At 41.6% G+C, this 21,768-nt stretch overlaps 1 protein-coding gene across 1 annotated transcript in view; it reads right to left on the bottom strand.

The window, feature by feature from the left end:
• SORCS3 (sortilin related VPS10 domain containing receptor 3) overlaps positions 1 to 21,768 on the bottom strand; it is a 566,960-nt gene that overhangs the window by 70,079 nt on the left and 475,113 nt on the right. Inside the window, exons 10-14 of the mRNA XM_070605236.1 lie at positions 20,560 to 20,706; positions 18,886 to 18,988; positions 13,812 to 13,888; positions 11,515 to 11,606; positions 2,638 to 2,745 (exon numbers count right to left, since the gene is read on the bottom strand). Of these exons, the coding sequence (XP_070461337.1) occupies positions 2,638 to 2,745; positions 11,515 to 11,606; positions 13,812 to 13,888; positions 18,886 to 18,988; positions 20,560 to 20,706 (527 nt within the window). The remainder of the gene's footprint in view (positions 1 to 2,637; positions 2,746 to 11,514; positions 11,607 to 13,811; positions 13,889 to 18,885; positions 18,989 to 20,559; positions 20,707 to 21,768) is intronic.

The following is a 21,768-nucleotide window of genomic DNA, read 5'->3' on the forward strand; positions in this document are numbered from 1 at the left end:
TCTGGGTAACATGACAGAGTCATGTGCATATTACATTTATTTAATATACTAGCATGCAAACTCTATGAGGGCAGGAATTTCTCTCTGATTTGTTCATCTAGAACAGTATCTGGTACATAGGGACCACAAAATTTTTTTAGATCTTGCTGGAGCCTAGATCCTTGGGATTTCTCTCACTGTGACTCTGTTGTCTCTCTCTCTCTCTCTCTTTCTCTCTCTCTCTCTCTTATATATGTATATGTGTAAGTGCGTGTCCACACACACATATATTTGCATACATATATTCACTGTACATATATATTTAATAAATAATTTGTATTTCAGAAATAAAATTTATATTATGAAACTACCTTTGAATATCCAGAACTGGTACTTATGCTACATACTGTTGCTGTGTATTGACTAAACAATGAAGCTTAAGACTCTCAGCATTAAGATATTATATCTTAAATACTGTCTATGGCTTGTATAGCTGGACTTGCATACAAATTGTGAACTCTTAATAAAGTGTCTTCGCAGCTCAACAATAGAGTCTATTTGTTATATAGGAAATTTAATTAGGAATTTAGATGGTGAAACAATTCTGTTTTGGGGTGTATTTTAGGAGAATGAGAATAAATTACTGGACAAAACTCAAATGACAGCCTTACTTCCTGGTCAACAAATTCTACAGGAAACCCTTGCTTATATTTTACAACAGAACTGCTCAGAGAAGCCCTATCATAACATGAGTTCACCTCTAAAGACATCAGTTACTAATGTAACATATCCCTTGGGAGGATTGTAGAGCTCCTTGTAGGGTTTGCCATCATGCCTTTCAATTTCCAAACACAGAGCTCCAGGATCCAACCCAGTGCCTAACACATAGCAGATGCTCAAAAAGGAGTGTTAAGTCTTCAAAAGACTCAGTTCACCACCCTTGGAGTTAGAGAGAAGATTTCACTGGCAATTTGGAAAATTCAGACAGTATTAAAGAAGATAACTTAAAATCACTCTTTTTTGCACTTCTCCCAAATGATTTCAAAAATATTCTTATGGAACCACCCAAATTTTCTATTATGAACATTTTTTAACAATGAGGACACTAGGAATCCTATAGACTATTTCTGTAGACAAACCGTACGGACAAGGAACCTATTTGCAGTGCTTCTGCTGAATTTCCTAGAAAAGGGGAAGATTTGTAGAATGTCAACATTTTAGAAAGAAGCAGGAGAGATTCAATTTCACAAACGAAGTCATGGACACCCAGCATGGCCAGCACTGGACAGGGATTCCACAGCTACAAGATAGAAGAGCATCCAGACCCAGGTGCTCTGACATGCTAACCCTGGGATGGGGATCGGACTTTTGTCCATTTGTTTGGTTTGTTTTGTCCCCCAGTTTGTGCACCATTTTTCATCAAGACTGGGTTCTTTCTGTGACTCTGAAAGCCGAGAAGAGTGGCTGGTTGACCCTCTGGATGTGAGGATGAAAGTGGAGGGGCGGGACATGGCAAAGCAGTCAAGACTGGGGCCAGATTATGACATTTGATCAAAACTGGACAGCTGCAGTTATAAAGGATTTTTTAACTGATCACTCTGGGAAAAAGGTAAAGCATAGGAACTAGCCATTTTCCCCTGTATTTGCCTCCTCCTCAAAGCTCATCAGTCTCATATTGGGAAAAGACTGATTCAAACTCTAAAGAAATTAATGAGCACAAAGATTAAAAGAACAGCAGCGTTCCCTAGAGCAAGAAGATGACACCTTCCCCAAACCAGCTCGGAAACATTCCAGGAGCCTTTCTGTGCCAACCCATGAGACAGCAAACTGCCCCTAATCTTGCCCAGCAGACTCCTTTCATTCTGCCCAGTGCAGAATTAGAGTGTAAAGCGTTCCAGTGACCCCGGAGAGGGGGAGGTGGCAGAGAGATTGGTCAGTGCCGGGTCACCATAACAATCCCCAGTATCATAGCCTCTGTGTACACACATGTACACAAATACACACAGTTGATCACCTAAAAGTTGATCAACTTTTTAGGAATTAAAATTTGACATACTTTTAGAAAACAGTATCAAATTATTATTTTCTTTAATAATCAGAAAGATCTCTAGGGCTTGTTACAGCTTTAAGATCTTTATCCTCACCATCTATTCTCATGATAAAGGAGCATAGAAAAATTTTCACAGCAAACTAATCTGAAGTGGAAGAATAACTGTATGTATATTGGGGGGCCGGGGGCGGGGCACAGACTCTAGGAGTTTTCCTTACAATATTCCCTGTTTTCAGTATATTAGCTGTTTTGCTCCCACTGTCCCTGTCCCTAGCCCCTTAGTGGGCTGTTTTGAAAGAGAAAAAACACATCTAAAGACTTAAGCTTTCTGTTTGCTTTGGTTTGGGATAAATGGAAATTTGTTACAACACTTTAAATTCCATTAGAAACCTTAACTTTTCCTTTAGAAGCCTACCTCCTCTAATCCTGTCGGTAGTCTTTTGAATTGATGGGTGCAAGCATAAATATTTCCATTTTACAGATGAGGAAACTTTGGCCCAGAGATTGAAATGCTTTGGTTAGGGTTCCCTGGAAAAACTCTGTGGCCTCGGTTGAAGTATAACTCAGGTCTCCGGGCTCCTTTTGACCACAGCAAAAGAAGTACTCACGTCATGATTTGGGTCTCCACTCCTGCCTCCACCAGAGCCCCGTCGACAAATAGAGGAAGCGAAGTGAAACCATACTTGTCCCAGGAGTAGCCCTCGTCAAAACTCACCCTGGGTTGGAAACAAGTACATGGAAGAGACAGCTGAAAATAAAACCAGACTCTGTAGCAACCGTTTTTCAGGTTATTAAATTCTCCTTTGTATCTTGCTCTCTGGCAGTCTGGATCATCAATAGACATTAATCTTCAACATCTCCCCATATTATTAAGAGATTTGATCAAAACTGCATTTCCTGGCAGAGGCAGAGATAGCAACAGAGCTGCAGAAATATTTCAACATATTAGAATCGAAAAAACAACCCAGGCAGGAGGGCTGAGTGGATGGAGTGTCACGTTTCAAGTACTCAGAATGGAACCCAAGGCTCAATTCACAGCACAATCAATTCAGCCCTTGGAGTTTCTGACACAGACAAATTGAGCAGTGTGGGGTGTACCCTATGGAAAGGGAGGTGTGTGTCTTTCAGATCAAACCTTAAAAAAGCAATGTCCTATTTGTTCAGAATGGATGTTAGCATTATTTTCCCTCCCCGATGCCACTTTAGGGGGCTTTTAGAGATGAGTATTGAGTTTCTGAGATGTTCTGGGCAATGCTGTTCCATTTTTTCCTCCATTGGTAAGAGGAAGGTCTGACCCTTTGTGGACAGAGCACCTAAACCCCTTTAAAGGGAATGCTGCTAGTGGACTTGGGTAATTCTGAGTGCTTGCTTCTTCCTTTTCTTGATATTATCAAGCACCTGTCTGCCCCTTGCTTTAGCCAGAGGACACAGCCCAAAGACCACGTCCTCCGAAAAGCTTTTCCTGCCACCTCTTCTTCCTCAAGGCAGCTGTATTTGCTGCATTCTCTGTGATTCTTCTTGGCCTCATTAATTCTTGGTTGATCTCTGACTCCAAAACTCAGGATTCTCTGAGGTCAGCTGTAGAAACTCTATTTTCCAACAACACCCAGGCCCTCTCCTGACTTCCCAACTTATCTTGAATCCTTCAATTCAACATTATAATCTTGGAAATTCAGGGGCCATGAATGTCTTATTCATTGAATGACCCCTCAACACCACCTACATATCTTTATTACAATACTCCTTACCTGATATTACACATATATTTTCAAAAAAATATGTCTGACTTTCTCACTGAACTGTGAGCTTTCTGAGATCAAAGACCGTAGGAAAAGCTAAGCCCGAGATGGGGAGAGAAATTGTAGAAAGCAAAAGCCCTGCTGTATGAAATGAGTTCACATGGAAGGCACAGAAATATGGGTTGGATGGAAGAATGGGATGAGCAGAAAAAATGAGAAATGCCAAAATCCAGGTGGGAATGTTAGCACACACAATAACCAAAGTGCAAAGATGTCCTAAGATTAGCATAAGCAATGGGACAGGTCTCCAGAGCCAGAGTGAGGAAGGAACCCTGTGATTCTCATTTATGGTCACTATAACACTTGGAGCCCAGCATTGTGCCATTCAGGTGACTTTCTGAAATCAGTAATTTCTAACGCTTGACTATCTCAGGCTGAGGTAATTATTTAAAACAAAATAACACTAAAGAAACTCCAAAAAGTACAACATTGGAAAATTTAATCTCGTTGGTATCAGACATTTGCGTTTGGATGGGCTGCCATTGGTGAGAGCTATTCTTTTTGATGGTCAGGGGTTTTAAAATGTCCTGAGGTAACTACATTGAATTGGTATACCCCTGGGGTCCACCTTCTCCTTCTCAGTTCAATAGCTCATTAATGGCCAAGACAAAGGAATTGGGAATGTCTTATTAGATCCACAGGTGACATTGAAATTGGTAGGACTGTCAATACTCTGGGAGACAGAAATAAAGTTACAACTTACCTCCAAATAGTGGCAAGACAGGACTACAAAGTCAAAATAAAACAAAATTCATTCATCAAATATTTATCAATGTCTGCAAAGCTCCTGGTCTGGCAGGGGCTTCTGTTCTAGAAACAGTGCAGTGAACCACAAAGGGAAGGCCCTGGCTTCAGTGGAATTTACCTTCTAGTTTGAGGAGCCAAACAACATGCAGATAAGTGTATACAAAAATATGAGTTATGAGTAAGTGTCATGAAGACAATTAAAATAAGAGTAATATGACAAGCAGTGACTGAATAGCTACTTTGCATTGAAAGTTTAAGAAAGTCCTCTCTGAGGAAGTGACATTTAAACTGAGATCTGAATGATAATAAGGAACTAGCTATGCAAAGATGGCAATGAGAGCCATTCCAGAGGGAAGATCTAATGTGAAATGAAGTTGCTGTATGGGAAGAACAGAAACAGGATTTGGTGATGGAATGTATACAGGTTATTTGAGCAAAAGAAAGAAATCATGGACAACATTGATTCTTGGGGTTAAGCAACTGAGATAGGGAAATGGGAAGAACAGGAGAAGCAAAACTTTTTGTTTGTTTGTTTCTGTTGGATCCACATTAAATTTCAGATGCTTTTTGAACTTCCATGGTGTGGCACTGTCAAGGGGACCTTTGGATGGATGGATCCAGATTTCTGGGGAGTCATCAAAGCTGGGGATATAGATTTGGAAGCCACTTATAAGGTAAGACCAACTTAAAGCAGAATGCTTAGTTTAAAAGCAAAAAAAACCCTGGGGTCATTGTCAATCACAAGGTAAATATTTTCCAGCAATGACACTGTTGTGAGAGGTGGTCAAGCCGCTGAGTCTAGTATGTGTTCACAGATAGATAACATGCATAATGAAAGAAATTATCTTTCTACCAGAGCCTAAACACCATGTTCAGTTTCAATCATTTTAGAAAAACTGACAATCAATGTGATTAAAGGTAAAGAACAGGTTGTACTGGAAACAGGTTACATGAATTGAAAGTGGCTTAAGGAGAAAAATAATAGAGCTTAAATAATTACTATTACCTTTTAATTTCTTTTTTAGTAGAAAGTTTCCAAATATTTAAACAAACAAACACAACTCTATTTTTAGAATACTGAAAAGGAGAAATATCTGTGAATGAAGTCAGAGAAAATGTAGTTAGATGTGTGAAAATATCAGTTTAAAATTACAGATGGAATAGGGTAGAAAAGATTTCCATTCTTGTAACTCTTCTAAAGATGATAGTCCGATATTTGTGCACAAGAATGTAAGCTCTCAAGTTCTTTGTCTTGTTCGTTGGTATATCCCAGCTCTTATACTGATGCTGGATAAACAGTATATGCTTAATGAATATGTGAGGCATAAACAAACAAATGCACAAAATCTGTTGAGTTGCATATCTGATCATTTTGCAGAGCTTAGAAAGGCTAGACAAAGAAATCTCTGGAGGCCCTTTGCAGCTGGATGATTTTTAAAATCACATGCAATTCTGGAGCAGATTTATTCTGCAGAGACCTGGGCAGCAGAACAGTGCCCAATGGACAGAAATTACAAGGAGATTCATTATTGCTCAGCATAAAAACAATCTTTCTAACAACTAAAGCCCTTATACAAGATGGGAACTCACTGTCTTGGGTGTTTGCAAGTTGTTCAGCACGGCAGGATTCTGGGGAAGTGTGGTGAGCCTCTGGCGGTCACAGAGGTATCTGCTACACTGGGTATGAAACCAGACTACAAGTCCTCTAAGACCCTTCCTTCCTCCATGCCTCATAGCTTTATTATATTGAGATGAGAGCCACTAAAAGGAATGGAGTCTGCCAAGAAGAACCGGGGTTCTCCCCAGAAGTCTCTAGCACAGAAATAAAGTTATAACAGTCATTGAGAATCAATATTCCTCCCTTTGGTGAGGTGCATTGCTCCATCCTATTTCATACCAAATGCACGAGGTGGTGGCATTTTAGCCACCTGGAAGTTCTTCAGAACAGCACATGCGTTTCACTTCTCAGAGTCATGTATTGGTTGGAACTATTACTTCCATGTGAATGCTTCTCTGAACAAAATGCTGGTGCTCACAACCATTTATAGAAGAACAAAGGAACAAAAAAAGGCCAGGTGATGTTTCACTTTCTGTTTCCAAGAACATCCCATGGAAAGCAGACACTGACAGCTTGTCAGGGATAAACAAACAGTAGGATCCCAGTCTACCTGCCGATCGGTAGCTCTGTCTACTGTGAGTTTTCATCAGAGCTCTGCATTCTGTGGGGCTCCACCGTTCATTTCACTCTAATGCTTCTAAGGTACAAAGGGAATACTGGATGGAGGGCTAACCTGAAATAGCACGTAGGTTCTCATCTCCATGCATCCAATGTACATGGTCACAAATGGATGGGTTCATTTGTATGCTGTTTTGTCTTCTTGCATATCTAGCTACCTATCATTTCAATTTATAGGAAACAGCACGCCTTGTTAGCTAACTAAAGTTTCCCCAGCTTTTCAATTATGCTTCCCATTTTCTCTGAAAGACAATGTAGTCATTATTTAAATCTGAGAGCCACTATACCCTTGTGTGAGAGTGGGTAGGCCAGTGTATTTTTCCTCTGCAAATATATATACATCTGTATACAAAATAATGTCAGTCTGAGACCTACGACAGAAAATAACAATGAAGTGATTACTTAACCTTTCTTGCCCTTAAAATGAGCTATTTGTTTACCTTGAGGGTTATGACTTAATTAGAAGCTACTGGTGATGAAGAAACTGCATTTGCGTTTCACAAGCTTTAAATTCATAAGCAGGAGACAAAATAAGTCAAGAATTTTACAAGGAAACATTGATGATAAAGACATGGTCAAGCCCTTAAAAAACACTCAGCCTTTAAAAGAGAAGTGCAAAGGAGAATTCCTGAATGAGTTATTTGTTGTTTTCTGACAGGCATATGCAATAGCTGGCATTTAACTATTGCAGGAATTATTTCAGAGAATGGCATTCATAAATAGGCAAGTAAGCAGAAATCACGGTGTCCAATTCAGGCAAACATGTGTAGCATTTATGACAAATGACAGTGTCAACATCCTGTAAATGGAGAAAATGCTATTCCAAAAGCTTAGTTTGAGTGGGCAGGCCTGGTGGTGTAGTGGTTGGGTTCATTCGCTCCACTTCAGCAGCCTGGGGTTTGCGGTTTCGGATTTGAGTGCAGACCTGCACACTGCTCATCAGGCCATGCAGTGTTGGCATCCCACATACAAAAAATAGAGGAAGATTGGCACAGATGTTAGCTCAGTGACAATCCTCCTCAAGCAAAAAGAGGAAGAGTGGCAACAGATATTAGCTCAGGGCCAATCTTCCTCATCAAAAAAAAAAAAAAGCTTTGTTTGAAAACTCACCTTTAATATGTTGTTAGAGTTGGCAAACAAATGGAGGGTAGTATTATCATTATTATTGTAACAGAAAATCCACTGGGGATGCAGTTACTTTTCTAAGCTCTATAAATATTTTACCAATAAAAGAGATATTTCATGGAATAAGGGAAAACTCAAACGTTGTATTGATGACTTTGACAGGCGTGACCTGATGCTACTTACATATCCCTGAGTGAATATTAAATAATCTTCCCAACTTGGATGGTTTTCCTCCAGAAATTCCCACACCAGTACTCCTTTTGGAAGTGATCAGCTCTCTGGAGAGAAACCATTGCAGAACAGACTGAATGGTCAGCTGTAAGGAGGCTAGGATTTGCCAAAGCCTACACTCTCTCTAGTCCTTCTGCTCCATGTACTCCTTCCATGTCAAACCTAGACTCTTCTTCTATCACCAAAGGGAAATAACAACAACAATAAACTCCTCTTTTCTTTAGAACAATACTTCTGTGCAAAAGGCTCTAAAATTAACCATTAAGTACTAGGTTCCTACCCTAATGAAGGAGAAGGCAGGTGGATGATGGGCAAGTGAAGATGGGGTTGCCATCCCCTTCTCCCAGGACTTCAGGGGAAGAAGTCTGTCCAACTATATCTGTTTGCAGGGCACTGATCAATTCTCTTATTGAGATTTAGATGGAGGTTCTTACAACATCACGATAAGCGCTAAGAAATGTTGCCTTTCTTGGTTAAGAAACAAATAAACTAGTTTTAAGAGTCAGCCTGTCCTCTCTGAGAGTACAAGTCCTATTCAGTCCTCAATAGAGAGAGCTCTTCCCTCCACACCAAGAGACAGGTCTTGGCCACAGAAGAAATGATGTACAGGCTCAACCTGAACCCCTTAAACTGGCCTTTAAGTTCTTCTGAGTCAGACCGACCTTTACTCACTCACATTCTTGATTCCAATCAAATATGGTCTTCTGAACACTCCCTACATTTCCTGAATTCCAGGCTTTGGTCAGAGTTTTCTCTTCCCTTGGTTTGCTTCCCATCACTCCTCTTACCCCTGGCATCCTTTTTTCCAGGATCAGCCTGCATGCCGCCTGCAGCTGGAAGACCCCCTTAACACACTAGGCAGGACTCCATCCTGCTTCAGGATTCCACCAATACACACAGCCAGTATCCTTTAGCAGGAATTGCTTTCATTTTTGGTGATGTGTAGACTGACCGAACTCCTTATCTTGACTATGATCTCCCAGAGGGCAGAGGCCATGTGATAAGCCCCTGTGTACTCATTAAAGTACCTGGAAAATTAGTAGTAAAACCAGAAGAGCATTCATGACAGAGACACAACTTGGTGTTGCCCGGTACTAGCTGTGTAGCCTTGAGCAAGGTATTTAACAGGTTTGCATTTCAATGCCATTATAAATACATGTTAAAAAGAGTATCCACATACATAGGGTTGTGTCAAGAATTAATTTAAATAATTCAAGTAAAGGGCAGAGAACAGTGCCTGGAATTTAACGATCCCTCAGTAAATGCTGACTACCATGAATGCTGAGTAATCCCATTCTTCTGATGCTACCCAAAAAGTATATAATCAGTAGTAAAAGGCTGATAAATTCAGCCCTATGGGTCTAGTGGTTAAGATTTGGCCCTCACACCACCCACAGCCCGCGTCCATTTCCTGGTAAGGTAGGCAACCACACAACCCATCTATCGGTTGTCATACTGTGGCGGCTGTGAGTTGCTGTGATGCTGAAAGCTATGCCACCAGTATTTCAAATACCAGCAGGGTCACCCATGATTAATAGGTTTTAATGGCGTTTCCAGAACAGACAGACTAGGAAGAAGGACCTGGCCACCCACTTCCAAAAAAAACTGGCCACGAAAACCCCATGAATAGCAGTGGAGCATTGTCTGATATAGTGTCACAAGGTGAGAGGATGGTGCAACAAGACCGGGCAGGGTTCTGCTCTGCTGTACACAGGGTCGCTAGGAGTTGGAATTGACTTGACGGCAATAACAACAAGAAAGAAGTATGATAAACAATTACATTGGGAACTTTACAAGCTTGCTGTTGAGTTGGAAGAGCATTTTTTTATTACAAATGGCTTCAAGCATCTTTCTAAAACTTATTCTCATAATCTTTCTGTAAGAAGATATAGTGGTAGCTAAAACCATTTCACTTTATGTTACTTGAGCTCTAAGAAATTGATAATATTTTACCATTTTTGATCTACAAAAATGGCAGTTTCATATGTTTTAACTTAATAAATGGCCAAACTGCAAGAAACCTTTTTAAGTCCTTGCCAAGGTGACTGAAGCTGGAATTTGGCACCTGGGGACCCTATGCCTTTTCCGGACTACAATCAGATGCTTCCCTGTAAAACGCTACCCTGAAAGTGTTACTCTCCCAAAATCAAGGGACTAGGAGTTAAGCTAGGGTCCATCTTCCAGCCCATGGCTAATCCCAACAACTGTACTCTAGACAGCATATCCTCTACTGCCAAATATTTACTCTTTCAAATATTCACTTTGCTGAATTGAAGGCTGAAATTCTTTCCCTTCAGGCTATAAACACACATGATACTTATCCATCCACTGTCACAAACAAAAATACACAACAGCATCAGCATCATCATCATCATCATCATCACCAGTATACATATTCTCATTCAGCTCTTTGTCCTCACTGGTGGGTTTTTCATATACACACTCAACTTCATTCCACCATCTACTTTCTTGAGAAGAGTCATCTACACGGTCTCTACTCCACTGCTTCTCATTCGTTCATTCATTCATAAATCTATTGCAATCTACCTTTCAAGCCCACCTCTCTTTTGAATCTACTCTGACAAAGATCACCAATGACCCCCCCCATATTGCTTAGTCCTAGATGATTTTTCACTCCATAACTGACTTGATCTGATTATAGAATTTGGCACTCTTGATTACCCCTTCCTTCAGCATCCAAGAAAATATTTTTCCTGTGTTTTTATCTTTTTGGCTATCTCCTTAGTCTTTTCCATAACTACTACTTCTGTTCTGAATGCTGGTGCTCAACAGCGTTCCATTGGAGTCCCTGGTTTCTCCTTGTTGTAACCACTCTCCTGAGGCATTGAGTTCACTGCCATGGCTTTAACTACCAGCTAGTGGCTAAATGACCCTAAATCTAGAGTGCCAGCCTAGATCTCTCTCCTGACCTTCAGGTGAATATGTCTGAGAACTAATGGTTATCTCTTGTAGAATATTCACACACATCTCAAAATCAACTTGTCTATAACTGAACTTAATATCTGCTACATTCACCTAACCTCCCTCTTGCAGCAATTTCCATCTTCCATAGTTTGGATTCTTAATCTTGGCTGCCTGAACTTGCAGGTCCTTCTTGCTCTTTTCTGCCTTATCCTACCACCCTATATATTCATCATACTTCCCCATGTAAATTATCTGGTCTACTCTTGCTACTTAAGAGTTAGATGATGTATAATAAATGGATGGATGGATGGATGAATAAATGGATGAGAAAGTGGGCAAATGGGTACAAAACCATGCAGAATAACGTCCCAACACTTTTCACTAAAAAGTTGCTCATTAATAGTATAGGGAGCTGTCCTTACCACAAATGCCTGACTGGCAGAGGTGTGTGTTTCATGGCTACGAGGGCGCCACCCCAGTCTAGGAACCAGACATTGTACTCTTCATCAAAGATCTGGAACAACAACAACAACAACAATCATAGCAACACCTTACATTTGCATAGTGCTTGACAGTTTACAAAGTCTTTCACATACATTGCTTCATCTAGATTCTGAGACTTCCAACAACCCTGTCAGGTAATTTGGCAAGTACTATCATCCCCATTTAACAGATGAGAAAATGGACTTGAAGAGAACAAATAACTCTCCCTAAACCACTCAAATGGCATTTCTAGGGCTCTTTTCACTAGTCCTGTCAACCAGTGTGTTGTAAGAAGGTGAGGCAACAAAATGCATGCTCAACTAGATAACCCAAAGGAAAATAGGACTGCAAAAAGCTTCCCCATCTTTTCATCTGAGTGGGTTGCCATGCAGCTCTCTCTTTTTCCTCATCTATGCAGATGTTTGCTAATTTATAAATGGTCGGTGTCTTATAGAATTATTTATAAATTATCCAGAAACTTAAAAGACAATTTCTCTAGGCATTATAGTATACATGATGACTGATTTTTTGAAAATAGCCACCACCTCCTAGGTTCCCCACAAGCTGGATGAAGACTAAGTTTGGTGCTTGGGGATCCTAACTCTAAGTGCTCATTGGAACACTGTGCTTCTAGGGACCTAAAGTCATTCATTTTTTTGATTCATCCATTTATCCATTACCTATTTATCCATCCATGCACTCAGTCACTCATTCAGTGATCTATCCATACAGAAAATGTAGCAGTGTTCTGAAGACTATGTTTGGTTGGAATCAAGAATGTGAGTAAGTAAGGGTGGATAGGACTCAGAAGAATTTAAAGCCCAGTTTAAGGGGTTCAGATTGAGCCTGTAGGTAATTCCTTCTACTTCCAAGACCTATCTCTCTCTGTGTAGAGAAGAGCTCTCTCTATTGAGGACTGAATAGGACTTGTACCATCAGAGAGGACAGGCTGATTCTTCAAACAAGTCTGTTTGTTTATTGTCTGCTCCTCATCCACCTGACTATGGCCTTAGGAGCAGGAACCTTAACTTATGCTTTGTCATATGCCTTGCAGAACTTGAAATGGTTGTATCTAGCAGGTGCTCACTAAGTTTCTTTGGATAGTGGTAGTGGTGACAGTGGTGGCAATGGGGGCGGTGATGATGATGTTGGTGATAGTGATGGTATTCTTCACTAAGGGACCCAAACAGGAACTTAGCCAACTAGATTTCAGATGGTGACTTCACCTTCATCACCAGGATATCCCGTGTTCTTCCCTTTTCTTCCCCAGGTAGGAACCTTCCTACCTTTAAGACTTTAAGTAGCAAAATGTCAGCTCTTTCCTAGTTTCCCCAAGTAGAACAATTCCTCCCTTTTCTCTGCACGCTAATAATAATGCCACTAAAATAATACAATCACCTAAAACTACCATTAGTTATTTATGAGCCCATTTCCTCTACTTAATTTTGAGCTCCTTGAGGAAAAGGATTCCAAAGTATCCAGCTGCCTCCTCAGGTTTGTACTGACCCATAGTTGACATTATATAAATCTGTGTTGTCCAATACAGTAGCCACATGAGACTATTTAAGTTCAAATTGATTAAAATAAATAAAATAAATAATTCAGTTCCTCTGTCACGTTAGCCACATTTCAAGTGCTCAATAACCACAAGGGACAGCACAGATACAGGACACTTCCATCACTGCTGAAAGTTCTATTAGACAGAGCTGCTACAAATGTTTTTAAAATTGAATTAATTTTTCATGTACTCATGTATCTATTAAGCTGTTTCCTACTTACTTAAGTCTGGACCTACACAATGCTTAATCACAGACTTCCATGGCTTTCCGCTTTAGTATACTACCCCCTTCATCTTGCAGATCAACAAACAGATTCAGAAAGGTGAAGAGATGCCTGCCTGCCAAGACCCCATGGCACATTAATGATAGGAGCCATTTTATTGGTTATATCCCCAACATCAGCACAGCACAGCATCCACTGGCTGTTCCATACATATTGCTGAATGAAAGACTGAACAAATTGGGGAAATTCAAATTCTTCCTACTCGCTGCCCAGCACTCTTCCCATTTTACCCCACTGCCCATCTAATCTGCCAGCCAAACTGACCAAACTGAACAGCTGCTTCAATTTTTTTGCAACCACAAAGTCAGAATGAGCCCGAGAACCTACAGGAAAGAGAGATGTTGGCAGAACTTGCCCTCAGTGCCTCTTCCCTGTCCCCAAATCTCCCAGTTACCTGTCTCCAAGTGTTGCCCCCATCAGAAGAGATGAACACACCAATATCAGTATATGAGAGCTCCGGGCCAATGTTGCCTGAAACACAAGCAGATCATTTGAAATTGTCAGGCAATTTACAGATTCTGTGTGCTTGGGTTTAGGGGAGAGGTTAGGAGTGAGTGAAGGTTTTCCTAGTGATGTTTAGAGTTGATTTGTGTAGTCTCTTTCTTGGTGTCATATCAAAAACAGAAGGAAGAAAAATTCACTATGCGGAAAAAATAAATAATATGAAAGGAATATGTCTTTAAATGCAAGACCCAAAGACAGAATATTGATTAGCTTAGACCTCTTGGTCTATGCATTCTGTATACCAATAATCTCTTAAAATTGATCTTGACAGGTGTCCCCTGAAGGTGGCAAAGAGTGGAAGAGTAGACATGTGTGGAGAAGCTGGGCCTAGGGACACCTTCCTCTTCATGTATAATTTTAGCCTAAGAAAAAGTGGTGTGTGTATGTGTGTGTGCATACATGTGTGTGTCTGCTTCTGATTTAAATTGTCAACACGTCTCTTGAGTGACAGGCAGTTGAGTGACCCAATATTATAGACTATGTAACTTAAATTATAGAGTTCCCAGAATAAGATGACTACAATCAGCAGACCATGGCCCTTATGCATGGCAGGATGAGAAGTCACCTGGCTTATCCCTAGACTGACCACACTGCCTCCATCCCATCGCCCTCTTTTTTCCTCTCCTTCTTTTTCTTTCCCTTGCACTTCATCACCTTGTGCTTATGTTTAATAAAAAAGAATATGGTCAAGATTTTCTAGTTGATCTATATTGCCCAAGTATCCCCAGTGGGCATCCCACCCCCTCAGAGCCCAGAACAGTGCTCCAAACTTAGCAGTTAGTTGCTCAATAAATAATTGTGGAATGAATGAATGAGTAAACAAATGATTGAATCCTATTTCAATGCTGATGTGCATTTGGGGAGGTATCAAGAACTCAGAACGTACACTAAACATGTAAGAATTTATCATTTTGGCTGATATTTTTTCTTTAAAAATAGCAGGAAGGGAATGTTAGCTCCCACACATCTGTAGCCTAAATAAGAGCACAATAAAAATGCAATAATGAAAATGTTAATTGAGCTCCTGACATTTAATGCTTCAAAATGAGAAATTAAAGCCAGGCTACAGCTTGTCAAGCTCCCATCAGCATCAGGGAGCACACAGCTAGCCAACTTGTTTTGACACTCAGGCTTCCAAAAATAACCCTGGGCTCGGGGCTCAGGCAGTAGGTACAAGTGTAGTGGGGAGAGGCAAAATGAGCAGGTCTGCGGAGATCTGCCTGGAATTTGAAATTCAGTTCTCCAGATACAAGTTTTGGAAGACACTGATGAAGAAAGAAAAGAGGAATGGGGCAGAAAATGTCAAACCAAGTCATTTGGTGCTGGCTGCCTGGAGCATTGTGTTAAGAAGGATTCTGAAGCCATATTTACAAGAGTTTAATAGGATAGAGTGTGATGATCCATTACTAATGTCTACCAAGGTGGTAGAGAGAGAGGGAGGCAGAAGCATAGCTGCCCTAGAGCTAGAATCTGCCATCCCTGTCATGGCTTCTTAGGCTCTAGCTCATCACCTCTTACCCTCTGTAGGAGCTGGTTCTGCCAATATCCTCAGCCTCTCTTTCATAGGTCAATCAGGCTAATTTTGGAGGCTTTGTGCTGGTGAGAATCCAAAGCTCACAGTAAAGTCTGTTTTTGGAAATATCTTTTGTCAATTGAAAGGGGCCCTGAAGGAAATGCTGCTGATCACAGGGACCAGAAAGTCAGGTTGCAGATGAGGGGAGAGAACAGATGTATCCAGGATGATTCCATCTTCGAACATGTTCAGTTCCTAAGTGGCCCTGAGGGAAATCTCTGATAGGAAGAGTTTGGGTTATGGCATCAGAGAAGGAAGATTCAAATAATATATCTCATTGGCTAACGTGGAACTAGAGAGGCTTACCAAAGTGGCTGCTGGCCAGGCTGGAAGAAAATGCAGCTGCTCCCCACTTAAGTGGTGTGATAGGAGAGAGGAAGGAGGAGAGAGATGGAGACCGACAGGCAGCCTCTCTCACCAACAGCTTAGCTGGTAAATAGGGAGGTTTCACTGCTCTTTCTGGCAGCTTTAAACAACTTTCTTTTACCCCCACTTCCTCCCAGGGCTACTCTTCTCTGCTCCTTAGTTAAACACTTGTGCAAAAAAAAAAAAAAAAAAAAAAAGGGAGAATTTGGAGTTCTCTGGAGTTAGAGATGCTTCTCTCACCACCACTGATGCCCACTCAGAGTGATTAAGGGCTCGGTGGAGGGGAAACCAGACAAGTGCACAATCCACTGCAGGGAGGGAAAACATCTCCATGCAGAAGACAATAGAAGGGTGTGAACATTCAGAGTTTATAGGAAGCATAGCAGGGAGCCTGGGGTGTGGAGCTGCAGGTAAAGGGGCTCGGGGCTGGGTCTGCTTGAATGATTACTTGTTGACTAGACTTTGAATCAGAGGGAATGTGGGTGTGGACATGACATCTCTTCCTACTTGCCCTCCATCTCTTCATGTCTCAGTTGAGGAGAAGACTAATTGCCCTTTTTACATCATAGTATACATGTGCAATCAAGGCAAGGGAAGTACTTGTCACAGTGGAAGACACAGTGAGGATGTGAGGTCTTGACTACTAGCTTCAAACCACAATGGTAAGCATATTTAAAACCCTATGGTTTATGCTTGCTAAAACAATTCCAAAACTCTCCAGATTGGAATTCCATCTGCCTTCTAAGATGGGCTCAGCAGGGGTTAGAAATGAATCCCAGGGTATACATTCTTCCGTGCAGCTTCCCTGAGACCACATCTCAATGTGAGATGGGAAGAGGCAGTGGGCAGTGGGAGTGGAGGGGAGAGAGCCCAGCATCACTGACACCTGAAGACAGGTGAAATGCATGGATGTGAGAGAGAGCCCTGGAGAGAGAGTCTCCATGTGGCCACTGAAGTCATCCTTGGCTAACTTCATAACGATTTTCCTGATAGCAAAGAACCTCCCAGGGAGAGCGGGCAGCAGGGTGAGGAGGAGCTGGGGACGAGGAAGCAGGTGTAAGAGACCTAGCTCTGGCTTTTCATCAGGATCTCCTCAGCTGATTACATCCCTCCCAATGTCCCACGGTCCAGCAAAAAGTTATAAGAGTTACAAATGAGAGACAAAAAAGAATTAGTCAATTCTGATATATAGGACAAAAAAATTCAAAAACAAATCTTTAATATCTGCGTGTTTGTTGATTGATAAACTTACAGTTAGACTAATTGAGAGGCATGGGCTGGTCACAGGTAATAACAACTACTACTAATCCCACCTTTCTATGCTCTGAGCACTTTGCTGGGTCTTGTAGACACATTTTTCTATCCCTAATTCCTACAAAATGCTCACAAGGTAGAAAAAACCGTTTTACAGGTGAAGAAAATAAAACTCGGCGGTTAAAGAACTAAGCCAAATTCACAGGGCTAGTAAGTGTCAGAACTCAGCTTGGAAGGCAGGACAACAGGGTTCCCGAGTGTATTCATTCATTCAGTGCATGCTAGTGTATGCACATTATCCACAGATTCTATTGAAGGAGATGAGCAGATCATATTCTTCTGATGCAAGAAGAGCAGTTTTAAATTTCTGTAATACTAATGACGATAATAGGTAACATGTATCGAGCATTCAATACATGCTAGGTACTGTTCTGAGCACTTTACATCCATTACTTCATTTAATCTTTCAATTCTATTATGTCAGTACTACCAGTCCCACTTTGCCAATGAAAACACTGACGTTCAGAGCGTTTAAGCCACCTAGAACAATGCCTGGCTACATCACTAGCATTTAAATAATATTAACTTTTATTATTGATTACTGTTTTTCAGTGTTTCCTCTACTCCAGTCCAGGCCTCCTGTAGACCTTGAGGAGAGGCGGAGATTGTAGCAGTCCCAGAGTTGGGAGTCCAATTCACGTAGATTAGACTGTGGAAACCCCTCCCAAAGCCAAGAGAACAGCAACAAAGCTTGCCCTCATCTCTCACTACCCTGGCTGCCTCAAGCCAGTGGTATTAAATATGGTGGATCCGATCCCTGTGGGGTTGAGAGGAGTTGACTGAAATGCCAAAAGGCTACTACGCTGACTGTCAATCTGATTAGAGTGGTTGCTCACTGGTGATATTTGAAAGTCCATGCAGTTGGAGGCTTGGAGAAGGAATTCATGTCTAAGAGAGCAGTAACTCCAGGGGCCAGAGCTTTGGGTTGATGAGAGAAAACAAAATGTGCCATCTCAGAAAGTCACTGTGAATTTATCTGCTTTCATTAGAAAAAAGCTGCCTAACATCAGAGATCTAATTTCTAAGATTAGAAGCCTCCCTTGCTTTATGCCATCAATGTATTCCTGAAAAGGTGTATGTAAATCAAATGCATGCTAATCAGAGCACATCCCCCCAGAGACTTTCATTTTCATTTCAGAGTTGCTTCATCTTCACTTCTGATTGATGTTCAGTGGACAGTAGTTCCAACAATGCAACCTTAAGTTTTTCTGCCCTTTCCCCCAGGCTCTCAGCCAAGTGGTTAATCATGTGTAAACAAACCTTTACATGCACCAGAGACCTCCTGATTAAAAACAGCTCTGGGGTGAAACCCTATGCAAGGAATCCTCTGTGTAAAGAGAAAACTACCCCAACTTATATTTGGTGAGCTGGGAAGTTCACATATCATGTTTTCTTAAAGTGAGAATTCTCTATTACAAACAATCTTTCTGATCAGTCTGTTTACTCTGAGAGGAGCTCTGGCTTCTTGCTAAGCATAGGCAGTTGACTACTCTGTGACTGTGTAGGACAACACATTCATCTCTAGAAGTTACAAGTGTATGGAGCTCTCTTCCTAAGTTATTAGATTGGCCCTGGGGTTCCAATTAACCTCGCCTGTTTGCTGGGGAGAGTGCCCATAGCTTTCATCAGATACTCAAATGAGTCCAAAGAGAGTATAAACATATTCCAGAATCCCTCAGTGAGGAAGAAGCCCAGGGAATGTCCTCCTTACCTGTAGCCACCACAAGTCCTGGGGCTGTCTCCTTGCTAGAGATTCTTCCTGAGGAATATGGATTTTCAGAGATCTGCAAGTGCAGGTGTAAGGAGCAGAAGGGCTAAAATGAACCAGAAAAAAATAGCTTCATTCCAGGAAACTCCTGACATACACGCCTGTCCTACCAGAGATGGAGCTTCCAGATGTTCATCTTCCAGAAACAGCAAGGTATTGCATGGGAGCCATATACTTAGTTTTGGGCAGGAGTTATCTCTACCTGAGATAGCCAGGATGTTCGTATCAGATGCTACGCTGAGCACCATTCGCAGGCTCGTTCCTCTCATTGCTCCCACCACAATTGTAGGCCTTCCCCTCTCTTCCTCACCCTCACCCTATCCATCATGGTCCAGCTCACGGTTGGCTTATGAAGCCTCTCTAATCATCCCTTCCCACAAGATGACACTGACCTCCTCCCATATCTAATCCTGACCATCACACTCTGCTTCTTGGAATGCTAAGGGGTCACTGGGAGGGATGAAAGGGGAAGCTAAGAGAAACAGTCTCCAGGTCCTCTACTCTCTTCTTTAACCAGATTGTCTCCATTTCTATTTGTTTTGTGTGTGGTTCCTGTTGATAATTTTACTTAAAATGTTTGAAGTCATTATCTAAAACTCATCTAAGTTTCTGTTCTTTATTAATTTACTTATTTATCCTCATTAGATCATTCTTAAAAGTGGTTGGGGATTTGTAGAAATGTATCCTATATAATAAATAAAAATAAGGTGATGAAATTGGGACAAAGGAAAATAAGATGAAGCCATGGGTAAGGTTTGGGGAAAGAAATGCATGCTGTGACCAGCTCCTAGAAGTAGGCACCCATTTATCTCTGACCTTCCTAGTACCCCAAGCAGAAAACACAGAGTTGGACTGAAAACTACAAAAGGGAAAGGCCCTATCTGCCCTATTTACCACTATATGCCCAGTTTTTAACATAATGTCTAAAATGTGACAAGTAGTCAATAAATCTTTTTGAATAAGTGGCAAAAGGCAACTTTTTTGCTAAGGAGAAACGTAACCATTTCTGGGACCTTAGAAGAGTTTCTTGCATAGGTCTTCATTAAGAGGCTTTCACTGTTAATTATGTGTCTTCCCTCCCCACCTAGAATTGCAGCACCTGAGGGCAGAGACAATGTCTTATACGTCATGTCCTCATAGTGCCTACCCAATATCTCATACAGCAGGAGCCCTGGGAATGCTGATAGATTAACGACTGTCCCATGTGGACACACCAGCCTGACCTTTCCCGAGCTTCCATGGCAACTTTTGCTTACTTTGACATCTATCAAGCACTTATCAAACTGGATCATATCAGCATCAGTTAACAGGTGTGTTACCCCTACTGAGTTCTGTCTGGGACCGTTGAACACAAGCTCTTTCTCTTAAATGTTTCTTTATTACTGGGATTTGGAGAACATAGTATTTTCTCAGTAAAAGTCTGTGGAACTCAACTGAACTTTCCATCCAAGTGATATGGCAGTCTGAGTCTACAGGTCAACACCCTGGGAGTTGCAGGAAATCCCTGCCGAGTACCAGCCAAGATCCTAAGACCCCTGGATGGAAGAAGGCCCCTGACGCAGCATCCCCAGGTAACCAGTCTGCCCTGTGGACCTCACACGAGACTGGATAACTGACCAGCAGGCAGTGTACTGGGCTTCCTCTCAGGTCCACGTCTGGAGCTTGCAGCAGGCGCCAATCCCTGCCCTTGTTGTAAGTGATGTATGTCTTCACCTGGTCATCCACCTTCTTGTTTGCCAGGAATATCCCTTTGATACCTGCTACCTAGGAAAAAGGGTGAGAGATGGAGAACCATGTTGGGCCAAAATGCCTCTACTCTTCGAGAAGCCCAAGCATTTTCCACAGGATACAAAAGAGGAGAAGAGGAAGCACACGGTGGGAAATGCCATATGCCATGTGGTCTGAGAGAAGTTTAAGTTCATCTCTGCACCCTCCATCCTCCAATCCAGATGTCCCTTTCCCTCTTATCCATCTATGTTTTCCCACTTTACATGCCTCTGAACCTTGTTCCATGGAATCTATGGTTAATTAACTATTAACATTCCCTCTGTGGTAGAAGTGGCTGATAACAAGTGAAGGAGTCTTCTTTTCTAGAGCATGGACTGTTGCTAATGAGGGCTTATAGACAGGTTTTGAGGGCATCAAGGTATAATTCTTAATGGTGGAAGTCCAGGTACCCCAAGTAGGAGTGAGGTAAATATTTTCAAGCAGATGACCCGGTTTGACAACCTGGTGTCTATCTCTGGCTGTGTCACTAGCACACTGTGTGACTTTGGATAACTCATATCAACTTTGGGTCTCAGCCAACAGTCACTGAAATAGGTAGAATAAACCCTGCCCTTCCTTTTTTCCTCAGTTGACTGGCAATGGACACATGAAATAATGCAGAGCTCTCTTGCCAGAGTTCCTGATATATTGGGATTTGCACACTCTTGATATTTTACAGGGAGAAGAGCATTACCACACAACAAGTAGCTAGAGGATTAAAAGAGACTGATGATCCAGAAGGTTCTGGAGTGAGTACATATTTGACACGAACTTTTTTTTTTCTTCCTTTTTCCCCCGAAAGCCCCCTGGTATGTAGTTGTATATTCTTAGTTGTGGGTCCTTTTAGTTGTGACATGTGGGATGCTGCCTCAGCATGGTTTGATGAGCAGTGCCATGTCCGCACCCAGGATTCGAACTGACAAAACACTGGGCCGCCTGCAGTGGAGCTCGCGAACTTAACCACTCGACCACGGGGCCAGCCCCTTGAAATAAACTTTTATTCCTTCTATGTCTATGTTGTGGGCCACAAGAACAGATATTGAGAATGACAATACCCTA

The sequence above is a fragment of the Equus przewalskii genome, chromosome 1, assembly GCF_037783145.1.
Source record: "Equus przewalskii isolate Varuska chromosome 1, EquPr2, whole genome shotgun sequence".
Classification (NCBI taxonomy): domain Eukaryota; kingdom Metazoa; phylum Chordata; class Mammalia; order Perissodactyla; family Equidae; genus Equus; species Equus przewalskii.